Source organism: Hypanus sabinus, chromosome 12 (genome assembly GCF_030144855.1).
Source record: "Hypanus sabinus isolate sHypSab1 chromosome 12, sHypSab1.hap1, whole genome shotgun sequence".
NCBI lineage: Eukaryota > Metazoa > Chordata > Chondrichthyes > Myliobatiformes > Dasyatidae > Hypanus > Hypanus sabinus.
The window spans coordinates 69,274,092-69,290,520 of NC_082717.1; the positions used below are offsets into that span (position 1 = coordinate 69,274,092).

Below are 16,429 nucleotides of genomic sequence, written 5' to 3' on the forward strand. Positions count from 1 at the left end.
CTTTTGATGTTGTGGGAAAGTCATGGTTTTCCCTTATCTATTACAAGTAAGAATTAACTGGAGTAGGCTATCCAATAAGTGCAAAAGGACTTAGCCTTAAATTTATCAAGACGCAACTAAGAAAAGTAATTAGAAGTTATTTATGACAAGATGATTTGAAGTTGAGAGAATTAATTTTTAGTTAATTAGAATAAATACATGGTTTATGTAATGCTGTGGGTGATTGGAAATAGTTTTACATAGTTAGGCAAGATATAATAGATCTCTAGATGAAAGGAAAAAAAACAGATGCTAGATGTGGAGTGCAATAGGCTAGAGATAGACAGTGAACGAGGTGATGTATCCATATCCTCAACTTGGGAATTGCCTTTAGAAATTGATGCTTGCTAAGTTATATGGATAAAACAAACAGTAAGGGAAATGGTGAAGAGAAGTAAGTTGTCTTGCTTTGGCTCATTGTGTTAAATGGATTGTTGTACTTTTTAAGAGGAAGAAATTGAATATGTGAACACTTAGGTTGGAAAACTGCTAAGGCTTTCCCTCCAGCTAATGATATCTGGTGGAAGGGGAAGGAGCCTCTCCATGTAAATGACAATATTTTCTTGATGGAACTAGAAAAAACAAAGGAGCTCGTGCAGTATAAATTCTCTCCCCCTCTCTCTACCCTCTCTCTCCCCCCTCTCTCCCCCCCCCTCCTTCATTTACTATTTCTTGAGAATTTTGATGGGGCAAATTATTGTGAGTGAACATAAAATATTTACCAACATTTGAGGATTTTTGCAATTTTAGGCCAAGTAACTTAATCTAACATTCTGATCTGTGTACAAGTGATGTAAACTTCCTTCTTCTTCATTTATCATCAGGTTCTATGCAGGTCTGGTTGTGTTGGATCGGGATAATGGATTAGGTCCTCAGACACGATATGCTGTTCAATACCTACTGCAGGGTTTAGAACAATTACTGACCAACCTTGAATCTTTAGATCAGAACCCAGCAAGGTAAGGCTCTATATTTTGATGTAGTAACCTGATTCACATTCTACTCCACTTCTGAAATGTAGTTTCTGTCAAGTGAATGGAACTGAATTTCACAAGTAGAGTCAAATGCATGGCAGCAAACTTTTGGTGTATATAGTGCCACTTATGGAGATTTGAAACCCACTTATCACAAGAATGGGAAGTGAAAAAAAATCAGCTGAACAGTTCCCACAAAGATTTTGGAAAGTTGTAACTTTGGAACCTATTTCTATAGATTAAGAGAGACTACAAAGGAAGGTTATTGATTAACTCTATTTCCACATAGTAAGTATAAAGACAATTGTCAGAGGATTTGTTTATTGGCTCAGTATTGACAAAGGTATAGAAGACCTGACATTTCAATTATGGAAATTATGGAAACAAGACAACCTCAGCAATTCTGTATTGATTATTTTGTTAAGGAAAAGTGTGAACAGCTTCTTACAATCATTGATAACCATTTGGGAGTTGTTATAAGTATGTAGGGCTGTGAAGCACCCTAGGCTGACAATGAAAGGCATACAACCTCTTTTTGCCATAAATGTATTTCCATTAGATCAGATAACATTTTCCAGTTTTATTTTATCCATTCGAACAATTCATAAACCACAATGGAATAAGGTGCCATTTTACCTCGCCATACCTTGCTTTAGGTGGAGAAGCAGAAAGATCAGTTTCCATGGTAAAAAAGATATTGAAGAAACTAATTACAGAAGATCTATTGACCATTATCATGAAAGAATGACACAATATTTCTCCTAAGAAACAGATGAATCCTACATTCCACAACAAGATATATTTATGGCTGAAATGATAATGAATACCAGACTCAGGGCACCATTCAATTTTGTCCAATCACAAATGAGAAAAAATCTGCACATGCTGGAAATCTTCATTTAACTGATTAAGTGACTTCTAAAACCAACTGGCTGCACCAGTGATGACTTAGTGTGCAATCAATTATTTATGTTTTATACTTGTAATTAATTTAGATCACTTTGTAGAGATATGTTTTCATTTTGACACAAAAGAATCTTTTTCTGTTGATCAGACAGAATAGCCAAATTAAATCCACTGTGATTCAATGTGGTAAAACAATAAAATATGAAAACTTAAAAGGGGGTGAATACTTTTTATAGGCACTGAATTGTCTGGTGTATTTTACCAATCATGTTATATCAGTGCTTTCTTGTTATAGCATTTCAGCCAATGAAAATGTCTATCTATCTATCTACACAGTTAATCATTTTAACCTGCTCCATCAAAACTCTTCTTCACTTTCTCTGCCAACTTCTGTCTATTCAGTCACCATAATTCTCATCCATGGGTCCACAAATTATATGTGACTGCATCCTCTTCAAACCCTTCATATCCCCAATGTAAGGCAGTTGCAATTGGACAGAATGTTATAACATATACAAATTAGATGTTTTCACTTTGTGAAGTCCCAAAAAGCACCATACATATATGATTCTGATTACTTTCTATATCTAATTATTACCAACATCATTCACAGTTTCTGGAATTTGATATTCATACCTTTAAGAACTTCAACATGCCAACAGGATAATTAATGTCCCCATGTAAATAGGAAACAAAGAAATGTAGATTTAAAATTAAGAGTTGCATCACCTCTAAAAGTGCTTCAACACTTTTGCATAATGCAAAAACCTATTTAAGCACTAGAGGAAGAGTCCATTTAGTGCTGCCTTTAGTGCTCAGCTGAGTAAGTAAATACTAAGAGTTTGCATTTCTGCAAGTTGTTTCACAGCAACAGGATGTTGACAAATACTTTATAACCAAATGGTAAGTTTTTCAATGGAGGTAAATGTCAAATCCAATTGCACACCTGTCAAGGCTCCACAAGTGGCAATGTGACATGCTCAGAACAGATTTGTCAATACAAGAAATCAAGTAGAAAAGGCAACATAAAGCTAGTGTCAGATATTTTAGAAAGTTATTTAACTGCTTGTTCTTCTTCAGTGCTCTACAAAAGTGATTTCTGAATCTTGTGTGAGCCAGTCAAATTGATCACCCATCATCAGGGTTTGATAATCTCCACCCTGTGTTCTATGGTTGGTCAATTGTTAGTTCATTCAAAACAGCAGTAAATAAATATCTGTGCATTAAGGGATTTAAGGAAAATATCTCTAAGGTAGAAAGTCAGCCATGATCTTGATGAATGGTGGGACAACTCCTACTATTTCTTTTATTCTTATGTATAACCTTCTGTGATTCTGAAACGCAATGGTGAATATTATGAAAATTGGGAGTTCTGGCAAAAAGTTCAGTCATCTTTCATGTGCATACATGAAAGAGGAAAGCAGTGGTGATAGGGGATTAGATGGTTAGGGGGACAGATAAGAGGTTCTGTGGAAGAGATCAAGAATCCCCGATGGTCTTTTGCCTCCCTGGTGCCAGGGTCCACGATATCTCAGATCGAGTTCCCAGTATTCTCAAGAGGGAGGGTGAGCAGCTGGATGTCATGGTCCATGTAGGGACCAATGACGTGGGTAGGAAGAGTGAGGAGGTCCTGAAAGGTGAGTTTAGGGAGTTAGGCACCAAGTTAAAGGACAGGACCTCCTGGATAGCAATCTTAGGATTGCTACCAGTGCCACTTGCAGGCGGATTTAGAAATAATAAGGTAGCATAGATCAACTCGTGGCTAAAGACATGGTGCAGGAGGGAGGGCTTCAGATTTATAGATAATTGGGCAGTTTTCCAGGGAAGGTGGGACCTGTTCCAGTGGGACGGTTTACATCTGAACTGGAGGGGGACAAATATTCTTGCAGGTAGGTTTACTAGAGAATCTCCAATGGATTTAAACTAGACACAAGGAGGAGGGGAACCAGAGTATAGGAACAGATGTATGGGAGAAGGAAGAAAAAGAAGATAGTAAAGGTGTTTGCACTGTTAGAGATAAACAGAGAGCAAGAGGTGGAGAATTTCTTAAATGCATTTATTTTAATGTTAGGAGTATTGTAAGAAAGGTGGATGAGCTTAGAGCATGGATTGATACCTGGAAATACGAAGTTGTAGCTATTAGTGAAACATGGTTGTAGGAGGGGTGTGATTAGCAACTAAATATTCCTGGATTTTGTTGCTTCAGGTGTGATAAAACCGGAGAGACAAGAGGGGGAGGTGTTGCATTGTTTGTCAGAGAAAATATTACAGCAGTGCTCTGACAGGATAGATTATAAGGCTCGTCTAGGGAGGCTGTTCGGGTGGAATTGAGGAATGGGAAAGGTGTAGTAACACTTATAGGGGTGTATTATAGACAACCTAATGGGGAGTGAGAATTGGGGGAGCAAATTTGTAAGGAGATAGCAGATATTTGTAGTAAGCACAGGGTTGTGATTGTGGGAGATTTTAATTTTCCACACATAAACTGGAAACCCCATACTGTAAAAGGGCTGATTGGTTTGGAGTTTGTAAAATATGTGCAGGGTAGTTTTTTGCAGCAATACGTAGAGGTACCAACTAGAGAAGGGGCAGTGTTGGATCTCCTGTTAAGGAATGAGATAAGTTAGGTGACGGAGGTGTGTGTTGGGGAGCTCTTCAGGTCCAGTGATCACAATGCCATTAGTTTCAATATAATTATGGAGAAGGGTAGGACTGGACCCAGGGTTGAGATTTTTGATTGGAGAAAGGCTAACTTTGAGGAGAAGTGAAAGGATTTAGGAGGAGTGGATTTGGACAACTTGTTTTATGGGAAGGATGTAATAGAGAAATGGAGGTCATTTAAACGTGAAATTTTGAGGGTACAGAATCTTTATGTTCCTGTTAGGTTGAAAGGAAAGGTTAAAAGTTTGAGAGAGCCATGGTTTTCAAGGGATATTGGAAACTTGGTTCGGAAAAAGAGAGATATCCACAATAAATATAGGCATAGTAAATGAGGTGCTCAAGGAATATAAAGAATGCAAAAAGAATCTTCAGAAAGAAATTAGAACAGCTAAAAGAATATATGAGGTTGATTTGTCAAGTAAGGTGAAAATAAATCCAAAGGGTTTCTACAGTTATATTAATAGCAAAAGGATAGTGAGGGATAAAATTGGTCCCTTAGAGAATTAGAGTGGACAGCTATGTGTGGAGCAAAAAAAGATGGGGGAGATTTTGAACAATTTCTTTTCAACGGTATTCGCTAAGGAGAAGGATATTGAATTGTGTAAGATAATGGAAACAGGTAGGGAAGTTATGGGAACTATGATGATTAAAGAGGAGGAAGTACTGGTGATTTTAAGGAATATAAAAGTGGATAAATCTCTGCATCCTGACAGGATATTCCCTAGGACCTTGAGGGAAGTTAGTGTAGAAATAGCAGGGGCTCTTATCAGAAATGTTTCAAATGTCTTTAGAAACAGGGATGGTGCCAGAGGATTGGCATATTGCTCATGTTGTTCCATTGTTTAAAAAGGGTTCTAAAAGTAAACCTAGCAATTATAGGCCTATAAGTTTGACATCAGTGGTGGGTAAATTAATGGAAAGTATTCTTAGAGATGGTCTGATTAGGAACAGTCAACATGGATTTGTGCGTGGAAGGTCATGTTTGACAAATCTTATTGAATTTTTTGAAGATATTACTAGGAAAGTTGATGAGGGTAAAGCAGTGGATGTTGTCTATATGGACTTCAGTAAGGCAATATTGAAGTAGTAAAATGGATTCAACAGTGGCTGGATGGGAGATGCCAGAGAGTAGTGGTGGATAACTGTTGGTCAGGTTAGAGGCCAGTGTCAAGTGGTGTGCCTCAGGGATCTGTACTAGGTCCAATGTTGTTTGTCATATACATTAATGATCTGGATGATGGGGTGGTAAATTGGTTTAGTAAGTATGCAGAATATACTAAGATAGGTGGTGTTGTGGATAATGAAGTAGGTTTTCAAAGCTTGCAGAGAGATTTAGGCCAGTTAGAAGAGTGGGCTGAAAGATGGCAAATGGAGTTTAATGCTGATAAGTGTGAAGTGCTACATTTTGGTAGGACTAATCAAAATAGGACATACATGGTAAATGGTAGGGCATTGAAGAATGCAGTAGAACAGAGTGATCTAGGGATAATGGTGCATAGTTCCCTGAAGGTGGAATCTCATGTGGATAAGGTGGTGAAGAAACCTTTTGGTATGCTGGCCTTTATAAATCAGAGCATTGAGTATAGGAGTTGGCATGCAATGTTAAAATTGTACAAGGCATTGGTGAGGCCAAATTTGGAGTATTGTGTTCAGTTCTGGTCACCGAATTATAGGAAAGATGTCAACAAAATAGAGAGAGTACAAAGGAGATTTACTAAAATGTTACCTGGGTTTCAGCACCTAAGTTACAGAGAAAGGTTGAATAAGTTAGGTCTTTTTTCTTTGGAGCGTAGAAGGTTGAGGAGGGACTTGATCGAGGTATTTAAAATTATGAGGGGGATAGATAGAGTTGACATTGATATGCTTTTTCCATTGAGAGTAGAGGAGATTCATACAAGAGGACATGAGTTGAGAGTTAAGGGGCAAAAGTTTAGGGGTAACATGAAGGGGAACTTCTTTACTCAGAGAATGGTAGCTGTGGGAAACGAGCTTCTAGAAGTGGTAGAGGCAGGTTCGATATTGTCATTTAAAGTAAAATTGGATAGGTATATAGACAGGAAAGGAATAGAGGGTTATGGGCTGAGTGCAGGTCGGTGGGACTAGGTGAGAGTAAGTGTTCAGCATGGACTAGAAGGGTCGAGATGGCCTGTTTCTGTGCTGTAGTTGTTATATGATTATATACATGAACAGGAATCTAAATGACACTACAGGAGTATCTAGCATTACTCAGGACCCATTCCAGACTACACATCTATGGACAGTGGTGTCTGGAATGCAATGATGAGGATGTAAGAGATGTTTTCCAGCGACACCAAATTCTGTTAAGCAATTTTTCTTCATGTTGTTCCCAGGGAGCAAACTGATTTATTTTATATAACCTCACTTACTAAATGTTAGTGTCAAAAATGAGGTAGCTGATTAATTATAACCATTTTTTGATATATTGTATATAAAATATCAATTATTTTCCTTCCAGTGAAGAAGCACCATTTCTTCAAGCTTTAAATACATTTTCTCTTCTGAATATTCGGTTACTCAGAGGAATATTCAGGCTAGGAATATTTCTCTTCAATCCACCTGCTGGACTACCAGAAAAGACAATGGCACCTGAGCAAGTGCTTCACTTGTAAGTGGTAATATATCATTAGTTGTGCAACTGTATCAAATAACAACTTGTACATATTTCTAATGATGTATAATCCAGTAACACCCCAAAGTATGTCATTGGATCATTTATTGACAATAGTAACAATACTAAATCAAAGCTAAAAGTATGGTAAGACAGTCAAACAAGATTTAAGCATCAAGGAATTGTGTAATATATTGCTGAAGTATTTCATAAAGCTGAATTAGTGGAAGAAAATACATCTGATTGCAATATTCATGTTAAAGATGTTAGGGATAGGAAAGATTATCTGAGGTTTTGAACTGCACATATTCCATTTAAGAAGCATGGCTAAATAAGAAAGGTGGATGCTGGGGGAATTGATGTTTGATTACAAAACAATGTTTTATTAGAGTAAAGAAGGCAGAGGACCTACCATAATTATTTTCACTGCTATTGATGCTATAAGAAAAATATTAGGGATCCTTTAGATTAGTTAATGCAATTTTAGAAGTTACTTCATAAGACATGGAAAATAAATAAAAAATTATAGTAATTTATAATAAGATATTAATAAGTATCTATAATAAGGTATTAGTATAATTAGAGGGATAGGAAGAGACTCCTGTTGATTGTAAACTGTGGTATGGACTAAATGGCTTGAATTGCCTATTACAGTTGGCCCTCCTTATCCATGAGTTCAGCATGCGTGGATTCAACCAACCGGGAAATAAGATTTTCTCTCTCCAGCGCTTGTTGTTTGAGCATGTACAGACTTTGTTTCTTGTCATTATTCCCTAAACGATACAGTATAACAACTAATTACATAGCATTTACATTGTATTAGGTATTATAAGTATTCTAAGTTCTCTAAGTCGCAACAGTTACATCCAGTATTATTTAGCATCAATTAGTCAAATGTTTGTCTTAGTCTATAGTATATATCTTACCTTCCTATGCATATAAAACACTTAAGAAACATGTGTATTTCAATAATTAAACCACTGCATTGCTTAATAACAGTTGTAGCTTCATTGGGGCAGGGCCTTTCACATGGCCCCACATAGCCTTTCAAGTGAGGGTATTCTCACTTTATCCTTTAAAATTGTACCGATTGTAGCCTAACGTTTTTCCAATAACCGATGGTGTTTCACCTCTTTCCAATGGCTTTACTATTTCCACTTTATTTTCAATTGTGATAATTTTCCGTCAACGGAACAGAAACAGCAGCAGCCACGGGCGGCGGGTCCCAAGCTCCACTGGGTCTTAAAGTCCACCGCACTGAGACAGGTTAAATAAGCTCCGGAGCTCTGCTGGGTCCTAAATTCCACCACACTGAGACAGGTTAAATAAGGGACTTGAGCATTCGCATTTTTTGGTATCCGCGGGGGGTCCCGGAACCAATCCCCCGCGGATAAGGAGAGACGATTGTACTTTGCACTTCCTATGTAAATGTTGGTAAATAAGCTATGGCATTTCATTAGATTCTATTTGTTTTCCATGCATCAGTTTAACACACATATTCTACTGAAAATATATAGTTTAATTATCATACTATTGGTTCAGTTGTTTACATTTTTAATTAAATTCATTTATGTGGTTAATAGAAAAATCGATGTGATCCTTTATCAGTTCAGAGGACCAGGAGATCTTGTGGAGAAAGCCTAAATTCTAAAATTATTAAGTGTTTACTGTTCACTGTTTACATGTAACCAAACATGTGTTAGGTTGTCAAGCATATAGGCCATTTGCCCACAAGAGTTATCTGAGATCTGAACTACAACCTAGTTAAGTGCTAAAAGGATAGAAAAGAATCCAAAATGGTTGAATATACCATAAGTATACCAATGGTATACTTACTTATTTATTTTATATTTATTTATTTATATATATTTATTTCTAAAAATACATTTTTAGAGATGTATTTAATGGGGAGCTGAAAGCATATTAAGGATATGTTTAAATTTTAAAATTTAATTTACTTACAAATACAACATTCCATAAAAGGAAATAAATAATGCTATTTTTATTGCTTTATTCCTTCTTCACCTTAAAGCAATAGGTCACATCTAAATTGTTATCCAATAAGTTACTTGAGCTGCAATCTTCCATCACTATCTCATCTAAGATTCATGAATAAAAGTCTTCTATGATTCAATATTTATTTAAATACAGAAAATATGAATGCTAAGTCAACATCAGAGGTACCACTTATCCAATGTGTTGTTAAATTGTTTATTATCTCAGCTGAAAGTGAAGTTGTGCAGAATAGCATTCAAGTTTGACCAACTTTACCCCTTAACTGTTTTACCTATATTAAAATAAGGTTATTTAATTATTTTATTTTAAGTGGTTGGAGCATGGCATATGCAAATCAGCTACACTTTCTACATTCCAGTGGTGACTATGCCTCAGCATAATTGATTGGTATTAATGTGCTTTGAACCATCCTGAGACTCTGAATATATTGAATTCTCTTTGATGACTTTGTACTTCATTGTAGTCAGTTAATGACACTCACCTCATGCAAGAAAGGCTAATGAAATATTATTTAACTTTTTAAAATTTTATTTGACTTGAACTCTTAATTAATTTCCTGTGTTGTTATCAGTTCTGTAGATTTAGCTTCCTGGGCTTTGTGTAAATATCCATATCGTGGATCTCTAAGTCAAAAATTGGAATGGCTGCTTCTTGAATCCCATCTTACCCTTTTAGAACTGCATTCCAAAAAATCAAATCCGAACGAAGAGATGATCAGTAAAAGATGTCAGAACTTATCTTCACTATTAAAAAATACCAATATTCCAATCTGCAGTGAACTACTAGAGATGCAGCAAATGGTATGGACTTGATCAGGAATTACTGAAATTCAGTACAATATATTTATAATATAACACTGTTCATATGACCCATAATAATTTTACAATGTAAGATAAATTGTCTATGGTAATTATATTAATGTTTATAAATATTAAACCAATATTAATATTATTAATTTACCATACCTTAATCATCTATTTCCATAATTAAGTTTGTTGATTTTGATATATTCTGCATTGTTATATTAAGAGTATGGTAATGTTTTAGTGGTTAGGTTGCCAGATGATTCACCCAGTGGGCCTAGGACCAATAACACAAAGATGTGACTTCAAATCTCACCATGACAAAAGTGGAACGTAAATAAAATTAATAATAAATAATGAATAAGTAATACATTGAAAGAAAATAGTGGCTTGGTCGGTCGACCACTGCTGGTTGAATTGTGTGATAAATAACTGCCAGGCTGTTCAGCGGCAGATAAAGCAACATCCAGACGGATAAACCTATTCCATAACATCCTCACCGGTCTACCTGTTACACTTACATTTTTTTGCATGACAGCATATGTGTGAATGACTTCCAAAGACTTCTTGTGGTATTGTTCTATCAAAGGCACTTTCAAAATGCCAAATGGCATTAGCTCAAAACCAATCTGACAGATCCTTTAGGATGCACTGTAGATCAGTAGCAGCAGAAATATATATCCTTAGAATCTGTATCCTTGTGGCCCAGCTTGTTCCTCACTCAACCGTTCAGTCAAGCCAGAGGATCAGCTCAGATGACTATGCCAGAATTAGCAACAAGCATGTCTTAAAAATAAGCTGTCGAAGTTGCAAAATGGGAGTACTTACCAGGTAAGCAACGTAACCAGAGGAAGTAATCCATAACCAAAATGTTCTATCAAACCTCTGCAATTTTGCCATGATTACTCATGAACAGTGGACAATTAAAGAGCTAAACAGGAGAAGGAATTTTCAAGAACATTTTAGGTTTAATAATTCCTCTGTGTAAAAATTTGTTCCTAAATTCTGGTTAGCAAAAGGTTTTAACTTATGGTGCTGCATAACCACATGAAACAATAAAATTTGATCCAAATTAATATACTTAGTGCCTGTGGCCATTAATTAGTGTCTGAGCAAACATTTGCAATACATATATAAAATACCCATCAGTAGGGTACCAATAAATAAATCTGCTTGTAATATTTGATATCCATGTGATGATCTATGAAACATTAAGATCAACATTACCATTCAGTTGTTTGAAGTTTGGTAGAAGGCTGGCAGATCTCTACAATAACAAAATCCTCTTTTTATAGGTGTGTCAATTAAGAGTAGAAACAACTCCCCGTGACAGTAATGCTCTGTACACGCTTGGCTTGGCACAGATAGTTGAATATGACAATGAGTCTTCTCCAGCAAAAGCCAAACAACTGATTGAAGATGCTTGCTTAAGCTTCAAAGCCAGTATTAGCATGGAGAACAAACCATTATCTGGGAAACCACCAGAAGAACTAACTAGTAAGTCAATAGTTCTACATTTCTAATCATTATGTGATATGATGAGAATACAATATATTATAAAGCTTGGAGGAATGGCAAAAAAAGGAATTTGGGATTATGCACCTTGATTTCCCAAGCAGTCAACTTTAGAAATCTTTTGTGGCATTGTTATTAATATATAACATTTATTTGCATGATGTAAAATCTCACAAAAGGACATATAATAAAGGATTAATATGCTTTTTCTATTATCATGCACTTCCCCTCATACACTTGTGTATCATTGGCAGAGTTCTGGTCTGACTATGCAGACTGCTATGTAGACAAAGAGAGGAGTGAAGACAGAAGAGACCAGATCCTGTGATTCTGTGTCTGTCAGTGTCTCAGCACCAGGTTTAGAGTTTGATACAATTGTTACGAAAATTCCCGTATCTGGATCACTTACCAGCAAAGATAGAGAGGTCCTTTGAAGTCTGATGGTACTATTTTTAAAAGTCTTTATTTATAAAGTGGCACAAAAATAAGATTAATACAGACATTCAGATAAAATGCGTCGTCAATACTCAATCTAAAAACGCAGGTATAATAATAATCATCAATTAAGCAATAGCTCTATCGTTTGTCTAGGGGATATTGTATTGTCCGATGGAAAGATAAAAGTCACTGTCCTTTCAAGCTGCAGCTCTTTGGGTTTAAGAGAGATGGTTTTAAACTTGCCTGGGTCTTTTATGAGGCCAATCCATTGAGTCGGGGGAGTTGGTTCCCCATTGTTAGTTCCAAGTCATTTTCCATGGTACCAGCCACCAGCCCCCAGGCAAGGGAACTGAACACATGTGGCTTCCTTCAAATGGCTTCCCGCTATTACGGGATCGCTAGCGTTTCTTTTGGTGCGTCTGAGGGGCTGTCCCTACAGCCCTCCTTTTATCTTAACTTACCGGGTAGTAGATGTCAATCAGGTTGGGGTGATGCAATCTCTCTCTCAACCAGCCCACTTTGCCCGAGGGCTTGCAGGTAGCATAGTCCCCAATCCACAAACGTTGTCTCCAGGAGACAATGGCCATGTCTCTTTCTCTCATTTCCTGGGTCCTCTGACCCAACCCAATAATGCTCTTGCGATTCTCACAAAGGAGGGGGCTACCCCGCACCCTTCGGCCCCTCAGAGCTGTGGTACATTCATAACACCCCCTTTCTTCAAAGCGTTTTCACCAGCGGTGAAACGAAGTAGTATAGAGTCTTACAGGGTTTTAGAATCTAACACAATACAAAAGTTTTTTTCTCTACAGAGTAATACAGTGATACATTCAATTCAGCATCCAAACGGTTAACGATTACAGTGGCATTTCCTTTAATATTTTAACATCTTGTACCTTACTAAAGTCTTGTAGCATCAGACTTCAACTTAATAACCACCTTTTTTTTCTTTTCAGCAACAAAACTAAGGAGTTGTGATCTTAGCTTATGTGCATCTACAAAAGTTTATGTGAATACTAATCTTTTCGGTCGTTTTCAACTTAACAGGCAGGTTTCCAAGGGAGTTGTCTTTATTATTCACAGGCTTGGCGAAATCCCATACAACCTGCTTTACTATTTAAAATGGCATCCCCATTAATCATCGTCTCTTTTCCGGTGAGTTCCCACGTGAGGAACTTGAGTAATCTGGCGAGGTAAACTCCCGCCCGCCTTTTTCATAGGGGTTATTTTATCAACACTGTCCCAAACTTAGACCATTCCCACCCAATTCTTTAATTTTACACAGGTGGCTAGCCCTCTCGTCAGGACCCTTCAGGCTATTGGTTTTTAATTCGAACTCTTTGTTTAAGCAGCATTTCGAATTCGGCCTCTTCACACCACATCCTGGTTTAACAATAGCATGGGGGGCCCCGCTATCTCCCGGCTTACTCTGTAAGCGATCTGCCGGGTTTAAAATTTCTTCATTTGACTTGGGAACTACAGACTTTCCGTTTCCTTCAATAGTAATATTTATCTCCCCATTCCTGAGCTCCGCATTAAGTTTGAACACACCTTCGAGCACAAACACCTGGGAACTCTCACTTCCCACTGTTACCAAGGTTAACCGTTTTTTCACTGAACCAAGTCTATCTGACCCACAAGAACGGCCGTCCTGTTCTACTGAATCAAATACCTCAGACTTTTCCTGAGCTCCATTACTAGGTTCAGTACCACGTGCATCCCCATCTTGGACACACTCAAATGGGACATTGGCCTCTTCCAAGCTTTCAATACCCGTACCCTTTTCAAATTCTAAGTTCCCCCGATCCTCCCAGTTACTCTCTGGGCAATTCCCTTCCGGAGTAAACTCAACCCCGCGGGCTGAAACAACCTCATCTGCCAACCCAGCAGACTTCTTCGAGGTAAGGGCACCCTTTTTATCTAGGGCTGCCCTCATTTCATTATCGGGAACACCCTTGGAATTTTCAACTTCTTCAAACAGTTCTGCCAAACCAGACAGATCTTCCCTGTCCAACTCTGGACCTCTTAACCGCTCTATCGGTTCCTCATCTTTATTTTCTGCCTCTAGGACCTTTCTCCTCGCTAAGGGCAGATCTACCTCCGCTCCCTTACCCTCTTACACTTTACTACTCTTCGTTTTACGACCCTCTAAACCCTTGTGGTACAGGGTCGGTAGAAACATCTCAGCCAAAGCAAAACTGGCCAGGTTTAAACTGCTCTCGTTCTCAGCTGCCTTTCTTGACATGCTGCGAGTGACTGCGCATGCAGGATAGATCTGGGACTCTAGGGGCGGAGCCTCAACACTCACCGGCCAGCCGGTCCTCGTCATGGCTGCCCAAACCTTACCACCTGCTAAATCGTTACCGAGAAGGACGTCCGCGTCAGTTCTCGGGAATTCTGATGGCACCCCTTTTTCAACGGGTCCAGACACCAGCTCACAATCCATAATGACCTCATGTAAGGCCACCATTTCTATCCTTTTACTTATTCCCCTCACCGCTACCATTCCCGTTTTCCGACCAAATTCTAGTACCTTACTGCTGATCAGCAACAGCTCAGCCCCCGTGTCTCTCCAGATTCGTACTGGAATTGGTGGGTCCCCCTTCCTCAAAGACACGGTTCTGTGTGACAGACAAGTCTCAGACCCTTCTCGTACTCTGTCTACCCGGGGCTCTCTTGTCGATTTACTGATTACCATTGCACATCCGAGAGGGACTGCTGCTTTCCCTTTTCCCGTCTCCCTCCTCGGAGCAAAACATCGAGACGCAACATGCCCGCTCTTCCCACAACTAAAACAGGTCAAGCCCTGAAATCTCTGTCCATCTGGCCTTTCCCCCTCAACCTTACCACTAGCTCCCGGCGGGACCTCTGCCTCAGCCAGCGGGCTTTCTCGATCGTTCCCACGGTCTCTCGGGGAATGTTTATTCGAGGAAAACTTTGTCTTGTGGGTTAGGGCATATTCATCCGCGAACCTAGCAAATTCTGAGATGGACTTATTCGGCTTCTCATTCAAATACATCCGGATCTCCTCCGGAACACAACCTTTAAATTCCTCAATCAAAATTAACTCCCGGAGATGCCCATAATCCTCGTCCACTATTTCTGCGGTGCACCAACAGTCCAAGAGCACACCCTTCTCATGGGCAAACTTGGTATACGTCTGATTCCACCCTTTCCGTAAATTTTGGAACTTTTGTCTATATGCTTCAGGTACTAGCTCGTAACCCCAGAGAATGGCCGCCTTTACTTTGTCATAACTCTCCTCCTCCATGGACAATGCCGCATATGCCCTCTGTGCCTTCTCTTTTAACACACTTTGTAACAACGCCACCCACTGTGCTCTGGGCCACTCCTGATTCACTGCCACCTTTTCAAAAAGCAAGAAATAACTATCAACATCCGTCTCCTCGAATGGGGGTACTAACCTCAATGCCCGACTAACATCAAACCACTCCTCTCGGTCTGACCATTGACCGCGTTGCTCTTGCTTTAACTTCTCCATCTCCAAGTCATGTTTCCTCTGTCTTGATGCCTCCCTCTCCTTCTCAGCCCTTTCCTTCTCCTTCTCAGCTGCTTCCAGCTTTTTTAACTGAAGTTCATGCTCTCTTTGCTTCTCAGCTCTTTCCTGCTCCCTTTTCACCTCTAACGCCCTTAGCTGGAGCTCCTGATCCTGTTTCACCTCTAATTCCTTTAGCTGGCGCGCATGCTCCCTTTGTTTGTCAGCCCTTTCTCTCTCTTTCTCAGCTGCTTTCAGCTGCTTTAACTTAATTTCATGTTCCAACCTTAATTTCTCCAACTCTAACTGAGCCATCCCACTAGCTGGTACCTTTTCAGGGATATTTTCCAATACCTCAGCTGCAAACACATTCTTCTCAATGTAATACTGACTTACAGCCCTTCACACCTCCCGCTTTTTCATTGACGACCTCACCTCTGCGAGGTTTAACCCCTTCGCCAAATTTACCAAGTCCGATTTGGTGGCCGCCTCTAGCACCTCCAGAGTCGGGTTTTCTATAAATTCATCTTCGTCCATCTTTGCTGGTTTCCCGTCTGGCTACCCGCATACCAGATCCAAGTTTGGACTTACAAGCCCGATTCACTGGCTCGCCAATTTGGTTTCAAATCTCGAGACGAGAACCCCAATTGTTACGAAAATTCCCGTAACTGGATCACTTACCAGCAAAGATAGAGAGGTCCATTGAAGTCTGATGGTACTATTTTTAAAAGACTTTATTTATAAAGGGGCACAAAAATAAGATTAATACAGACATTCAGATAAAATACGTCGTCAATACTCAATCTAAAAACGCGGGTATAATAATAATCATCAATTAAGCAATAGCTCTATCGTTTGTCTAGGGGATAATGTATTGTCTGATGGAAAGATAAAAGTCACTGTCCTTTCAAGCTGCAGCTCTTTGGGTTTAAGAGAGATGGTTTTAAACTTGCCT

At 38.8% G+C, this 16,429-nt stretch overlaps 1 protein-coding gene across 4 annotated transcripts in view; it reads left to right on the top strand.

The window, feature by feature from the left end:
* LOC132402986 (uncharacterized) overlaps positions 1-16,429 on the top strand; it is an 85,547-nt gene that overhangs the window by 44,092 nt on the left and 25,026 nt on the right. For all 4 annotated transcript variants that reach the window (XR_009515147.1, XM_059986171.1, XM_059986173.1 and 1 more), the window contains 4 exons: positions 864-998; positions 7,057-7,206; positions 9,797-10,025; positions 11,324-11,525. Coding sequence is in view for 3 of the 4 variants with exons in the window: in XM_059986171.1 (XP_059842154.1) it covers positions 864-998; positions 7,057-7,206; positions 9,797-10,025; positions 11,324-11,525 (716 nt within the window). In the remaining variant the exon portion in view is untranslated. The remainder of the gene's footprint in view (positions 1-863; positions 999-7,056; positions 7,207-9,796; positions 10,026-11,323; positions 11,526-16,429) is intronic.